Source organism: Pseudomyrmex gracilis, unplaced genomic scaffold (genome assembly GCF_002006095.1).
Source record: "Pseudomyrmex gracilis isolate BER0280 unplaced genomic scaffold, ASM200609v1 scaffold_0, whole genome shotgun sequence".
NCBI lineage: Eukaryota > Metazoa > Arthropoda > Insecta > Hymenoptera > Formicidae > Pseudomyrmex > Pseudomyrmex gracilis.
In genome coordinates this window covers 2845746-2860460 of record NW_018020584.1, presented here as the reverse complement: position 1 = coordinate 2860460, position 14715 = coordinate 2845746, and the positions used below count along the sequence as shown (strand labels likewise).

Here is a 14715-nt window from a genome sequence, read left to right as displayed (position 1 = left end):
TTCAGTCGTTATTGAAAAATAGCTGATTTAAAATCTCCCCTCCATTAAAATGCATGATTTTCGCGTATAAGAGGCACAGTGTGCCTCGCACAGTTCGACGCAACTTCGTTGCGCGTGAACTTGGCGCGAGGCACTACCGTGCCTCTTGATTAAATAATTTTTCTTAACACAACAAAGCGACAATTGATTCAAGTGCGGAACGCGCAGAATTTCGCGCGTTCTTTGAGCGAATTAAAAATGCAAAGAGAAGGTCAACACGTCACGTCCAAGTCCGCTGAAACAAATTTTTAATAATATAATAAATATTTACACACATATTTTTCTGTCTCCTGGCTCGAAAAAAAAATCGAGAAAAGAGGAAAAACGTATGAGGAGACGTGTTGAGGCTTTTGAGGGACGTCGAAGGGACGATAGAGCAGATCTTCGCCGAAGGGTAGGCAATGCGCCAGGTCCTCAAGCTGCGTACACCCTTCGTCCTTCGCAACGAGGGACGGTACTCGACCACTGAATCAACCTCTCAGTGCCTTCTCGTCTCTTCCGTCTTCCCTCGACCAACGACACCCTCTCTCGCTCCAACGCTCCACAACGCTACGTGATTATTTCAAAAAGCTCGTAAGCACGAGATGAGCTTCCACCCTCTCGTCGTCACCGCCCTCATGTCGCGCCAAAGTTACGTTCCGGCGAAACATTTTTACGCCGCCTGCGTACGTCTCGCGCAAAGGAACCCGAGTTCCTTTTTTTATCCACCTTTTCCTTACCTCTTTCGGCCCGCGGCGTCGGGGTAGGTTAGTCGTCATATGACGGATCGTTTATCTCCTTAAACATGCGGAACATTGCTGAATTCCGTGAAGCGTCGGAGCGCGCAATCTTTACGACGATAGAGAAAGGGAGCGCGCGCGTAGACGTTTTTTTTCTTTTTTCTAAACCGTCTTGATTAAAATCGAGCAAAATTTATGGTCGAGATAGGAATTTTAAAAGTGAAATGCAACCTTCAAGAAAAGAGAAGAAAGATAATAAGATGAATGATGTGATGATAAGGAAAATAATATTCTCACAACATCAATATTCCCGCGTTTTTCTCATTCAGAAATTTAATTTTGTTTACGTGTATAGTTTTTTTGTTGCAATCTATTCGTAAAATAAAAAACAAAAAAAAATCCACGCGCGTGCAACGAGCGAGAAAAGGACGTTTCATCGAGTGTCAGGTTAAATAGATCAGTCACGACTATTATCGGATAAACGACCTGTGTTAGAAAGTCAACGCTACGTCATTTAATGACACTCACAAAGCCATCAGCACTAGTCGGTCTCTTCCTGCAGCCAGTGTCAATGTAATGTGTCAAACATTATTGTACCACGTTGACCTTAAATCAGCCGGGCATGTGGGTTCATATAAAAATCGCGCACGAGGTGTCTGCACACAAATAATTTGTCTTTTCCGTTTTTTTTTTTTTTTTTTTAATACAGCTATCTGTAAATTTTTTTAATTGGAGCAACGTCAAACAAGCCAGTTTGCGGTCACCAAACATGACGGTGACCAAAAGAACCGAATGATAATAATATGCAAACATGCGAGCAAAATAAAGAGTAATTAAGAGCGTATACTAAAAGCAATTGCGTTGCAATTGAATCCGTCATTAGTAGAGAAAGTAATTCAGACAGCTTCTGACACATCTCAAGAGCGTATTATATTATATCACTTAATTAAAACCACTTACGAGAAGAAGGCGTGGTCTCGCAATTCTTAATGACGTTACGTAAAAAACAAAACAAAAAAATCAGATAAAAAGAGCGTTTCCAATCAGCACGTGTATGTTGGAGAAGGCAAATATATTTATTCTCATTTAAGTAATTAAAAGTCACGTAAGTTAAGCATCGAATACACATGTATCACAAAAAATTTCGAAAAAAATCGGATATTAACGGAATACACACTCTGTGCAGTTGGCCTGGACTGCCGGTCGCGTTACCGTCACCAGCTTCGCCATCCGCGGTAATCGTCTCGCCGGAAACACTGTCTAGACACAGCAGCAGCTCACCCTCTCGCGTTCACCGGCCACCCCAGTTCGCGTTGGCCCTGCCATGCTCCTCGCAACCGATTCCGGCGGTCTGCTACCCGGCGCCGACCTTTCTCGAGGTCACCGACGAGCGGAAGTGGAAGAACCTTGGATGGTGAGTGGCGAAGCGAATCATTTTACCATAATATCGAGGTCGATGTACTTCTTATCAAAGTAGCCCCTCTCGGATATTCTGTTGACATTTTGACGCACCCGAGTGCGTGAATTGATTTTCCACGGTAATTAGACACAACATTTAGATTTATTAATTTTCAAACGAGAAGCTTAATTATTTGTTTGTACAACAGAGAAGGTTGCGCTGTGTAATGGATTTCCCGGTAGCGCGGAGCTCGGTTGTCATTAATATTAATTGGATTATTAAAATCCAGACATTTGCGCACAGATTATTAATAACGCTCCGCCGAAATATTATTCAATAACATATGATTTCACGAGGCAACGGAGTGACTTTAGCAAAAATGTTATATTTATTCAGAAAACGCATTAATTTGGACCAATGATTTATAATGCAGGTGGATCGTTGCGGACAAAATTTTTCGCCGAAAAAGTCGTCGAAGGTAGAGTTTCTCTTCTCTCGTTCGAGTTCGTTCTACGACGGACGTTTCGCGAATATTCGTCATTCGAAAATTTGCTCTTGTTTTAGACAGTGTATATATATATACACACGCGTAGGGGGAATGCCGGTCGCCACGGAAATTTCACGTGATCCTCCAGGTTATCCTGCCCGACGACGTCTGCATCGCAATTACCGGTACTTTATGAATCAAATACACGCGTACAGGCGACCACGCGATTACTCGTAATTGAGCCAATTCTTACGGGGGTGGATGTATTTGCGGCCAATGGTACCTCCGCTGTAATGTTACACGATGATAGGCATCGAGCTGACGATTCATCGTACGTATCGCGCGCTCTCTGCCCTCAATCTCCCATTTTCAATGATTTCTCCGAAAAGACACATCCTCGTAGCTGGCAGGTCATGGCCAAGAAGAAAATAACAATAATTTTATCAGGTGTTTTGTCACGACAGAAATAATTGATCACATACAAGAAGATTTGAAGAAGAGAATGAGAATATTTTTCACGGCAATTAATTAAAACTGGATTTATACGGACGCGGCAATGATTAATTATCCAACGAGAGACGATACTCGCGGGTTTTAAAATCCCTTCTTGATAAAATCTCGACGTGGATACAAACGGCCGGATTTATTTATATAGAATTTCTCGTCAATTCGTTCCGAATGGTGATCCGTTTGATAGACGGCGAAGTAGCGACAGAAGAGAAACGCGATTCCTTCGAGCCGGAGATGGATCTATTTCCTCGAGCGAGGATTTAATCCTCGCGCGCGACGCGAATCCGCATTTCGTTCAGTTTCAATTTCCGTTTTTACTGCAGTGACGCCCTGGCAACCACCTTGAGCGCGTTGTACGGAAAACTTCTGGTTGTGATGGGGATCGCCTTTCCCATGGCGGAAGTGATATCCACGTACATACCGCCGTCTTTCTACGAGGCTTTTTATCTCTATCTATACTTCGGCAGCATGATCTTCCTCGTATACATGTACGCCATGTTGTTCACGGGCAGCAAGAAACCAAGTAAGTTATTTTATTCAGTTTTCCCCCTTTTTCCACTTACCCCGGACGAGTGAAGTTATCCGATCTTGTATATAGAAAGTATCGATTCACTCGCGGGAAAAAGAATAACATGCGTTTTGTTCCGTTAGAAAAGCTACGCGTGTAAAAGCAGATAACGATCTTCGAGATCAGACGCAAAATAGTGCCGCCTTGACAATCGCAGTCCTACATTCCGATCAATCTACGTCCACGCACACAATTACGCGACATTATACATCACCTCGATGACGATCCCTCTCCCACCCTCTCGCTTCATTCCTCATCGGAATTCCTCTCTCGCCAAAACGAGAGCGATCGCCGAGGCTACGACGATTTTGAAACGAAACACGTGGACACGATCTCGTTGTAGCGTAATTGATTAATTAAGTAGATTCGCATGGAATTGACCGATTCGTGTTGTAAATTGCGCGAAACAGAAAAGCAGAAAGACGTGTGCGATCTTGACTCGTCGAGATCGTCGAGCGGCGCCGGTGGCGACAGCGACGCGCCTGAGACCGGATGTCATCACATATCCGGTCGTCCGGTCCAGCACTACGGGAGCTTCTACCTGCGAATGGGCGCCGTGGCATTCGGTATCGGATCGATGATCTACTCGGGACTGGAATTCGGTCAGTACTTTGAGCTGGAACAGAACACTAAGTGTCACAACATCATGCTGGCCCTCACGCCCGCCACGAGGATGGCCTTCATCTTCATCCAGATGTACTTCATATTTCTGAACAACGAGGTGAGTGAGCGTTGAGTGTGACACTGTATATAGTATGGAAGTTGTCGCGCAACTCTCGCGACCTTAATTTTGACGACGGACCGTTTAATTGGTGTTTGGAGTTTAGTACTTAGCGAGAATGTCGCAAAACCTGTATGTCGCCATTTACAGTAGAGTCATTACGTTAAATGACTCTCTGAATAAGAAAATCTTAAAATAAAATTATATCTGAAGCAGAATGTATGTAAAATTATTTTTTAAATTGACATTTTGTAATTTTTACCATTAAAATATGTTTTACGAATAAATAAAATATGTATAGAAAAACAACGTATCGATTTCTTGAGAATCGCTGCACATGTTGTATATCGGAAAACTGATGGTGTTGTAACTCGATGGGGAATTCACTGATGGGAGCAAACACAAGCTCCTCGGTTACAGGGTTAATGAAACAGAAGGGTGAACAACCCTGAGTAGAGCATGGCTTCAGTATCCCATCGATATGTAACAAACTGATCAGCATTTTCTGCTGTTAGTATCAATTTTCTTGGAATTAAATTTCTACATTGATTGATTTTTTATTTCGCTAGATCTAGAAAACAAAAATAATTTTTATCACAAGTAACAAGATACTTCTAGTATAAAAAAAAAAAAAGAAAAATCAGTAGTAAATTATACTCGTACAATAAACTATAATTTCTATAGAATCAAGACGTTTATATTTACAGTTTTTAATAATTTGTTTTTTTATTTTATTTTAATGAGCCATAAAAGTAAAAAGAAAAAAACAATAATTCACTGCTAAATAATAAAATAATAAAATTTCATCGTATTTTTCAGCAAATGAAGGTATATCGGCACCGCGTTGTCGCACGCTTCGGACTAATGCACATGATCGGCACGAATCTGTCAGTCTGGCTGAACGTTCTCGTGCAGGAAACGAAACACGAGATCCTCACATTCTACAATCCGGAAAACAACTCTCTCAGAATTTCTCACAGATTAGGTAAACGCCTTTTCTTCGTTCGAACGACTTCTGACTTTTGAATCTGACTCTTGAACTTTCAGGCTCGAAAGGTGGACTTCACGGACTCGGCGGTCACACTCATTCTCATCACGGGGAACACGTGCGACTTCCGCGCGGTCTCAAAGGACCTCATCATATGTTCGAGTGTAGGAGGACGAATATAATGGGATCGTTGGTGCAAGACGCGAGTCCTTTTCTCTTCCCGTGCACAATAGAGTACAGCCTAATCTGCGCGGCCATTTTATACGTTATGTGGAAAAACATATCGAAAGCCGGATTTACGCAACCAACGACGCCGCCGGGCTCGCGTCACCACGCACACGCCTATAGGTAATAGTATATAACAATACGCGCGCCTACGTTTGTAGTAACAAAACACGTCTGCCGCACGCGCGCCGCGGCAACACAATAAGCACGACGTTCGCACGCAAATGACAACCTAGTTTGCGAACTAATTTCTGTCGGTGCGCACGGCTCACCATAAAGTCCATCGTAATATCCTTATTCACAAAGCGAGACGCTAATGGAATTTATATTATACAAAATGTCGCGAATTTGCGCCTGTATGTTACCGCAACAGAAAAACGAAGATCTTGACTGTTCGCAGGAAATCGCCTCACCACTACAGCGTGGACTGCGCCCGCGCGCACAAGGGCCTCTTCGTGGGGATCCTGATTCTGGTACTGACCATAATCTCTCTGATCCTCTTCTTCGTCCTAATCTCGCGGCCCGAGCTGGTCAGCCTTGCCGTAACCGAGGTGAACATCTGCGAGCTGACGCTCTACGGGATGTCCACCATGGCGACGCTGATCGGCATGTTCCAGATGCGCAAACTGCGCTACGACGGCGGTAGGAATCTGGAGCTGGACAACATCCTTCTGGTGGCCGCGCAGACCGGGATGTTCATCTATTCCACGTTCACCATCATCGGCGGCCACTTCACTCTGCAAAAGCACACGGTCCTCGTGCTGGTCACCGCGCTGGCCAGCGTCGTTCAGACCACCTGTCAGACTATTTTCATCCTGGACGCGTCCAGACGCTCGGTAGCCACCGCCGAGCAGATACGCAGAAAACCGGGCAGAGAGATCGTCACGTTTCTGCTGGTGACGAATCTGGCTATGTGGGCGATCAACACGCTGGAGAAGTCCCGGGCGGAATCGCATCCGGTGCAGCTGCACTTTTACGGCCTGTGGGCGTGGACGATCATCACCCACGTCTCGATGCCGTTGGCGATCTTCTACAGGTTCCACAGCACCGTGTGTCTGTGCGAGGTGTGGAAGCGGGCCTACAAGGTGAAGCCGACCTACATGTGACGTAAGGGGTCCCGTGAGGTCGTATGGAAGACCGGGGGGCTCCCGCAGCGGCCCAAGAGTCAACAGTCGAGGTTGGACGCGATCGCGGAGAACGATCCGGCGTACTTCATATGATCGAGAGAGACGTCGAAGCGCGAAAGGATCGTCGGGACGGCCGCGAGGACCGTGTTGTAGAACGAAAACTCCGTCGAGCGGCGATAAGAAGTAGACATCGATAGTTTTTAGATGGACAGAACTTTTCTCTAGACGTTTAAAACACGATTAACGTGTGACGTACACACACACATACACACACGACAGTTCATATTTAAACACAAAGTAATTTGCATCGGCTCCAGAATATCTCGAGATAACTAACGATATTTCATAAATTGATAGACTTGTAAGAGCGTCTGGATGTTATTAACGATATTGCATAATACAATCTATCGGAGAAGAACACGTCGGCAAAGAGGTGCTCGCAAAGATAAACTGTCTCATAAAAGTACAGTAGCTTACCTTTGTAATTTATCGGAGATCGATGCCCCTAGTTAGCCTCGCATAGATCTTTTTAACTCACTGTCACTCTTTTAACTACAAAAAAAAAAAAAAACTAAGCCATTTATAAAGGACTATCAATGACAAGAGATCAAAAAGGGAATTAATAAATCTATTAAGAAAAAACTGAATGATGTAAAGCAAACTGACAAGGAGAAGAGTGTATCTTTAGAAATGTCGAGAGACACCCCCCTTTCACGACCTCTTTACGATCCTTTTGCCGCGATAAGCCGATTTATCGAGATACAATGTTATATACGATCTCGTTGATCTCTCGATTACGTTTTTTTTTTTTTTTTTTCAGAGATCGCGACGTAAATAATCCTCTTATCCGCCGGCGATACCTGTAAATAGCCTCTATTGACTACACCGTGAATGCAAAATGCGTACACACGGGAATGAAGAGATCCGCACAAATCGCACGAGCGCATTTAGTGCAGAATCTCGGGTTTTACGCGACAAAAGGGCGTGTGTAAGCGTCGATATATCTATTCCTCACAGCTTTTTCTCTGAGCAACGATCCCAACAAAGCAGACCTGACAACGCCAACTCTCCGTAGAGTCGACGTTCGTTCATTCTTTCATTCGAAGAAAGAATAACGTTCAACATCGCGACACAGTGTAGCGATATAAACGACCTTTATCTCTTATTATCGATCCCACCGTGCGAATCGAGAGGAGAGATAAGAGAGGGAACCGTTTATCACAATGAGGAAGAATATCTGGAGAGTGAAACAATCATTCGTACTTCTCGAACTTCGTCGTCTAACTGGTCAGACTGAACACAAAAAAAAAAAAAATCAAATCTCCTCGAAATGAGATTGACAAGCAACTTTTTTTGATATTTCTTTCAAATTCTCTCAAGTCTCTGAGAATACTCACGTGTGTTTCTTCAATTTAATCGATCGAAAATCCGATCTGACAAAGTTGAACAATCACTATTGAAAAAAAATATAAAAAAATAAAAACAATCGTCACCCTAGCTGTAGATTCGAATTATCTCTCGCTGAAATTAATCGCACGACTATTATACGAAATAAAAATGTCCACTCGTTAGAAGTAGAAAAAGATTAGACGAGTTTTGTAGAAATTTAATCCGATCGAAGTTATAATCCGCTTCGATCCAAACAACGGGAACAATGAATCTTCGTTCGATAAACACTTTTCTATCTACTTTTCTATATCCCGAGTATGTGAGATTCCTTTTCGTCTATTTATATATAGAGGAGAGTTGGATTTTTCCAACTCTCTTTCGCGAAGACTGAAACGAACTTGAGAAAATCGATATCAGGAGAAACTCGGATACTCTAAATCCTGATCCACTTGAAACCGAGTGAATATATGTAGACGCAGACCTGATCATTCGGTGCTCGCACACAAACTCTCAAGGTACTTGAACACGGACATCCGTCTTCCACGTAGTACAAACCGCAGCTTACAACAATCGTCGCGTCCACGCAAATGATTTTTCGAGAAGAAAAAATTCCGGCGGTGCGAGAAATAGATTGCGAGTATGTTCGATAAGAGTAAAAAAAAAGACAATAGTACCGGTGATACTACACGCGCGAATTTTCTCGTGATAAAACACATTAAAATTATTCCGACGTGAACAATAATGGTACAAATCATGAATTTATCTAATATCGATAAACGGTAATTTTGTTTTCGCAGTGCAATTGCACGAGTATTTCCACACCCCGATTTTCTATTCGGCAAACTCGAAGTCCATACTTATCTCGCGAACTTTTGTACTTTCGAGCGATACTTGCACGCTGTTCACGTAATTCGAGCAAGAAGACCACGTGTAGAACTTGTTAAAAATATTATAAAAGAAATCTCAAATCTTCAGAGAATTTTAATCCTTTTATACATGTAAAAAAAAATATATATATATCCAAAAGGAAGATATAATTTTAAAATACGTAATCGTGTAGAACCCGATTCATATAGAGACGAAAAAAAAGTAATTAGCCTCGCGTTAGAAATCACCTGTGACGTACGGATGTTGTTTTTTTTTTTTTGTTTTTATTTGTCGGCGTTGCGAATTATCAAGAGAAAATTTATTTTACATCAAAAAAAAAAAAAAAAAGGAGTTGATCACGACAGGATCACGAGACGACGATGCGCGAATATCTATTGCGAGTCTCGTAATTTGCGGAGCTTGTAGATGAACAAAGCGATAGAGGCAGAAAGTAAAGACGTGCGAATACGTAACAGTACAACGGCTGATCATATCACTAAGCCTTAAAATCCGTCGAGAAGAGTGCTGTCCGAACTCTGATAGGAGATAAAGGGGATCAAGATTGATCGCGCTCCCTCGCGATCTTTGAGAAACTGAAGCGAGACCTATTACTCGAGTTTCTTTTATGCTCAACTGATAGATGTGATGACGAGAGAAGATCACAGAGCGAAGCACGCGAGACAGCGATCGTACGAACGAATCGACACGTACGGTACGCGTGTGTGTGTGTGTGCATGAGTGCGTGCGTGCGTGCGTGTGCACTAGTTGTGTACTTGATGTATGTGTGTGTGTGTATGTGTGGAGGCGCGTATGTGTGTTGCACGTGGAATGAGAAAAAAACAAGAAGAAAAAAAGAGAGAAAGGAGGGAAAGTCGAGATTTAACACGGAAATGTAGGCGTTCATAGGTAAATACGTGTTTCGTGCTAGAAGCTTTGACATTGATTATCGCCGTTGCGAATTATTATTATTATTATAGTTATTTGGTCGGTGCAGTCGGATTTTTTGTAAAATATAGTTTCTCTAAGAACGGCTGTAAATAAATGGAAGGAGAATATACAATAAAAAAAAAAAAAGGAAAAAAACAAGTTCTCTTGGTGTTTAGCGCTAGTCGTGTCGAAATGTTTCTTCCTATATAGCATATATATATATAATATATATATATATATATACACACATATTTATATATATACAAAATATAAATATATTTATATTATTACGTTATTCTATTATAATATTTATTATAACATTTAATATAGGTTTTACGCGGGACATGTTACGTTTATTGAGAGAATCCATGATGAAGATTCGTGTCGAGATCGCACAAGTTTCTTCTCTGTCCTTCACTTCTTTGCACACACACATTGTCTTCGTCCTAAATATAATAGTTGAAATATCGTATACTCTAAGTGACACCCTATGGGAAAAAAAAAATATATATATATATATAAGAAATATTATATATATTTAAACAAAGTATAAATCTTTAAAAAAAAAAAGATATTAAATAAACGATTTAATTGTTGTATAATCTATTTATAAAATGATTGTTCTAAATGTTGCTTGACAAATGTTGTGAAGTAAAATCTTCTGCGGGAAGCGAAGCGAGCTTCCCTCTTTCCTCTCTCGTTGACGCGTTTACACGATCTCGGCACGAATTTTCTCTTTTCGTAAAAATGATAAAATCATAAGGGCGAAGTCACGAAGGACGCAATTCGCATTCGCGAGTGATATAAGAGGAAAACGGAGAGTTCTCTTTACTATATATCACGTCTTTAAAACTGTACTTTTTCTATGTCCGCATAACCTAGTTCCTACGCAATGTTTGTACTCTTATACCCTTTGTACTATTTGTACCTTACGAATTGCAATACACTCGTCCGCAATAACGAAACGTTTCTTATTATTTTTTTCCACTCACAATCCTAATATATATAGTCGTAGTATATTGATTCTCAATATGTTTGAAAGTATACAAAAGTAACAAAACGTTGAATTAAAATAAACCGCAAGGTAGAAAAGCAAAGCCGGAGACAATACCTCGATCGTGGGCTATTCAAAAAAAAGCCTTTAAAATCGGACTTTCTACGTAATAAGAATCTTCGAAACTAGGCTTCGTGAACGGCCATTATCAATGCGACGGCGAATAATTCAAATAGCGGCGAATCGTGTCCGAGCAATTGCAGTCGACCTGAATACTCGCGATTCCGAAGTCGATTCCGCGAGTGTACGTTCGTGATCTCTCGGTGTTGAGGCGAGAGATAGGCCTTACCTCGGGTCTCAAGGTCATCCGGTAACTGACCCTCAAACCGAATCTAATGGAAGCGAAGTCGATTCGCGCGTCGCGACTTTCTCCTCGCGCGGGAAAACATCAATCCATCTCGCGCAAATTGAGTATCTGGAAACGTATCAATTTAACAACACCGGTTCTCGATAGATGAATCGTGACCGCACAGCAATTTAATTATCATCATTCTGACACGCTACAATTTTATATGGCGCGTTTGAGTTTTCGCAATGTGTTTTTTTATTATCCACTCAGATATTAAACACGTGGAAAAATAGAGGTTTGCGGTAAAAAGTCATTAATAATCTTTTATCATCGCGCATCTCAATTAGGCGTTTTAATTAACTCAATTATTTGATAATGAATTACGATATTAATTAATTGCGTCATTAATAATAATAAGTATTGCCTCTCTAACCACCATAAATTTTATGAGCCTCTGTAATATATTGTATTACGATGAGTGTACATATATATCGGCGTAATAAATTAACTAAAGTAATCCAACGCTTTTACGTATCATCGTAGACAGAAGATATATAATAACTGTGTGAAGGTTTCATATAAAATATACGTGTTGACGTGGCAGAGCGCTCCCTTGAGTGCTCTTGAGAGACGTAATTGATAAATGGAGTACGCGCGCTTAATTACTCTATCGTCAAGTAAATTCGATCGATTGAAATGCCTCCTTTTAATTCGCGCAACTATTAAGATCATCACCACACGGCAATTGGTTTATCTTCGATGCGATCAAACTGCTGCCAAATATGATTCCACTTTTAATTGAGGATCATGTATTTACGGAATATAATGCGCACACATGGAATATCTACATTTTCGGTTTACGCCGAGATTAAACGAATAAATTATCAATAATATAATCTCACGCGCGCTGATAAATCGCGCACACATTGCGTGCATCATTGTTTTAATTTTATATTAAATTAGACGCGAGTTACTTTTCATGAAACTTGCACAATCTCATCTAAAATTGAAACGATAATATTCTGCGCCACGAAGCAGAATTTTTGCAGCAGCAACGCGAGATGCCCCCGTGAAACCGCGCGAGAGAGAGAGAGAGCTGCAAAAAAAGATAGCGCGCGGGTTGAATCTGCGAGAGCGCGGGATGTGCCGCGTGTGCAAAGGCGTGTACAAAGAACGTTTTTATCGCGGCACGTGAGAGGATCGTTGCATAAGAGAGCGTGCGAACGGAACGACCCCTCCGCGCTCGATTTAATGCACCGAATGTTCGCTTGCAGGTTGCTGCCGTTGCGTGGGTGTGTTTCTCGCTTCTCGACTGCCAATGGCATCGTTTGCGAGTCGGCTTTTGGCCGGAAAATCCATGAAACGCGAGCGCGTTCTTCACGGCGAAGAGCCGTGATAGATATCCCGGAGTGCATTCAATGGTGAATAGAATTGCATTCAGTTTGTGAATTGTTGCACATGATCGATTTACGATGGAAAGGGGGAAAAATTACAAATAGATAAAAGAACAACGCGGTTCTGTGCGTCGATTAAACTGCAATCAAGGCGCTATAACGCGATAATCGCGACATCTTAGGTTTGTTGGGATCTGTTTAAGATATAAGAACATTTTTTTCACAGAAACTACGGAAAAGCTGCGATCTCTCTCTAGTTTTAATTTTCTTTGATAAAAAAAAATACATAATAAATAAAACCAAGACGGCAATACCGAACGCTGGATTTTAATTATAATATCTTGTCAACAATAAAAATAGCCGATCAGTTGATTTCTAGAAGATAAAAAAAAAGTTTACCCTACTTTTGCTTGCAAACCACCTCGTTATATCATCGCGAGCCTCTCGATCGGTCTATCGTAAAAAAAAAAAAAAAAAAAAAAAAGCGAACAAGAGGCGCACGCGAATATTCATGTTTTGTAAAAATCAATCCGAAGACAAAGGAAATAACAATATCGTCCTATTACGCGTTGTGAAGCATCGCGATCTCGTTTACAACCGAGGCAGTCTGGCGAGTGATTGTTTCGTAGAGGGAGGACCTGTAATTACGGAGGACTAAAATCCATCCCTCGTCGTTGCCAGGTTCCGCGCGTTCAAAAGAAGGGTGCATTTTACAGTCAAACCCCGCGGACACAACACGCCGCAGTCATCGTACATTACACAAAGCCGTTAAAGTCACAACGTGTAAAATCAATAAAGCTGCTATAGACGTTCGAATCTAAAAACGTGAAAAAACTATTGGCAACAATAATAAACAACGCTGAAATTTTAAACATCTGTCGATGATGGAAAAAATTGTCTCACAATAAATACTGTAAGGAAAATCAAAGTGTAAAAAGTCTAATTCTTATATACATTGTAATTTATATTTGTGTGTGTATCTATAATTCTTATATTTTGTATGTGTATAATATTCAATTCTATTTGCGTGAATTTTGGATGTAACGGCGATAATCTCACAACAGATTTGTCTGTTTGTGACTGTCGAGGTGACAAATGTTTACGACCGTTGTCTTGTTTGCGATGTTTGTTGATTGCCTGTTGATAATCCAACCGACGATTTTCAAACAGGGAAAACAGAAAGATGTCCTCGAAAACCGAGGTGATGAGCGAGAGGTCTTCGGTCGCCGGAGACAGAGAATTCGGAACCGTTAACAGAGACAAGTCGCGCGAGCTATCGGAAGTTGTGAAACCGCTTAATTGTTAACTTTAATTATAATAAATTCATTTTGTTCATCTTTACATATTAAATACTGAGAATTAATTCTTTCTATAACCAATAATACCACAATACATACATCGTTCAAAGTGTTTTTTTTTTTTACAAATTTTATTAATTTTATCACGCGATATATAATTATCACGACGTAGCTAAGGTACTGAATGAAATTACGGTCACGTAAGTTGCTCTATTTCTTCGTCCAATCCTAGCTACTCTTCCAGCATTCATTTCACACTTTCCATAATTGCGCCGTGGAGCTTCACGATCATAAAAAAGGACAAAGACCCGCGCGCGCGGGTTCGTCCCGCCGCCGGCGCACTCACATTAACCCTACCATTCCACCTGTAATAACCCTGAAGCCTCCATTTCCACCCCACGCGAGCGATGAAGCGAGGCCTCGCTCCACGAGACAGTTTCGACGCAACAACGACCATCGTCAGCCACCGCTATATCCCTATAGCTTGCGCACCGTCGACAACAACATAGAACGCGCAACAGCACGCCGTCGAAGGGGACAGAGAGAGGAACGAACGTCCACGGGGTGGAAAAGCGGGAATCGCGCGGGACTTGAGTATTGATCGTCTTTCCACATTGCATGGGGGTGGCGCGCGGCGACCCCCATAACCAACTGAGCGTCGCCATTATACCGCCATGGGCGGCCGCGCAGCGTCGCAGATGTACTACTGAGGGA

At 41.7% G+C, this 14715-nt stretch overlaps 1 protein-coding gene across 2 annotated transcripts in view; it reads left to right on the top strand.

The window, feature by feature from the left end:
• LOC109857937 (otopetrin-2-like) overlaps window positions 1-7414 on the top strand; it is a 13383-nt gene extending 5969 nt beyond the window's left edge. Inside the window, exons 2-7 of one of the 2 annotated variants that reach the window (XM_020434862.1) lie at window positions 1945-2172; window positions 3478-3677; window positions 4133-4443; window positions 5263-5428; window positions 5500-5779; window positions 6057-7414. In XM_020434862.1, the coding sequence (XP_020290451.1) occupies window positions 1945-2172; window positions 3478-3677; window positions 4133-4443; window positions 5263-5428; window positions 5500-5779; window positions 6057-6762 (1891 nt within the window). In that variant the 3' untranslated portion in view covers window positions 6763-7414. Of the gene's footprint in view, window positions 1-1944; window positions 2173-3477; window positions 3678-4132; window positions 4444-5262; window positions 5429-5490; window positions 5780-6056 lie in introns of both variants that reach the window. The other variant, XM_020434774.1, reaches the window with a different exon arrangement.
• The last annotated feature ends 7301 nt before the right edge of the window (window positions 7415-14715 follow it).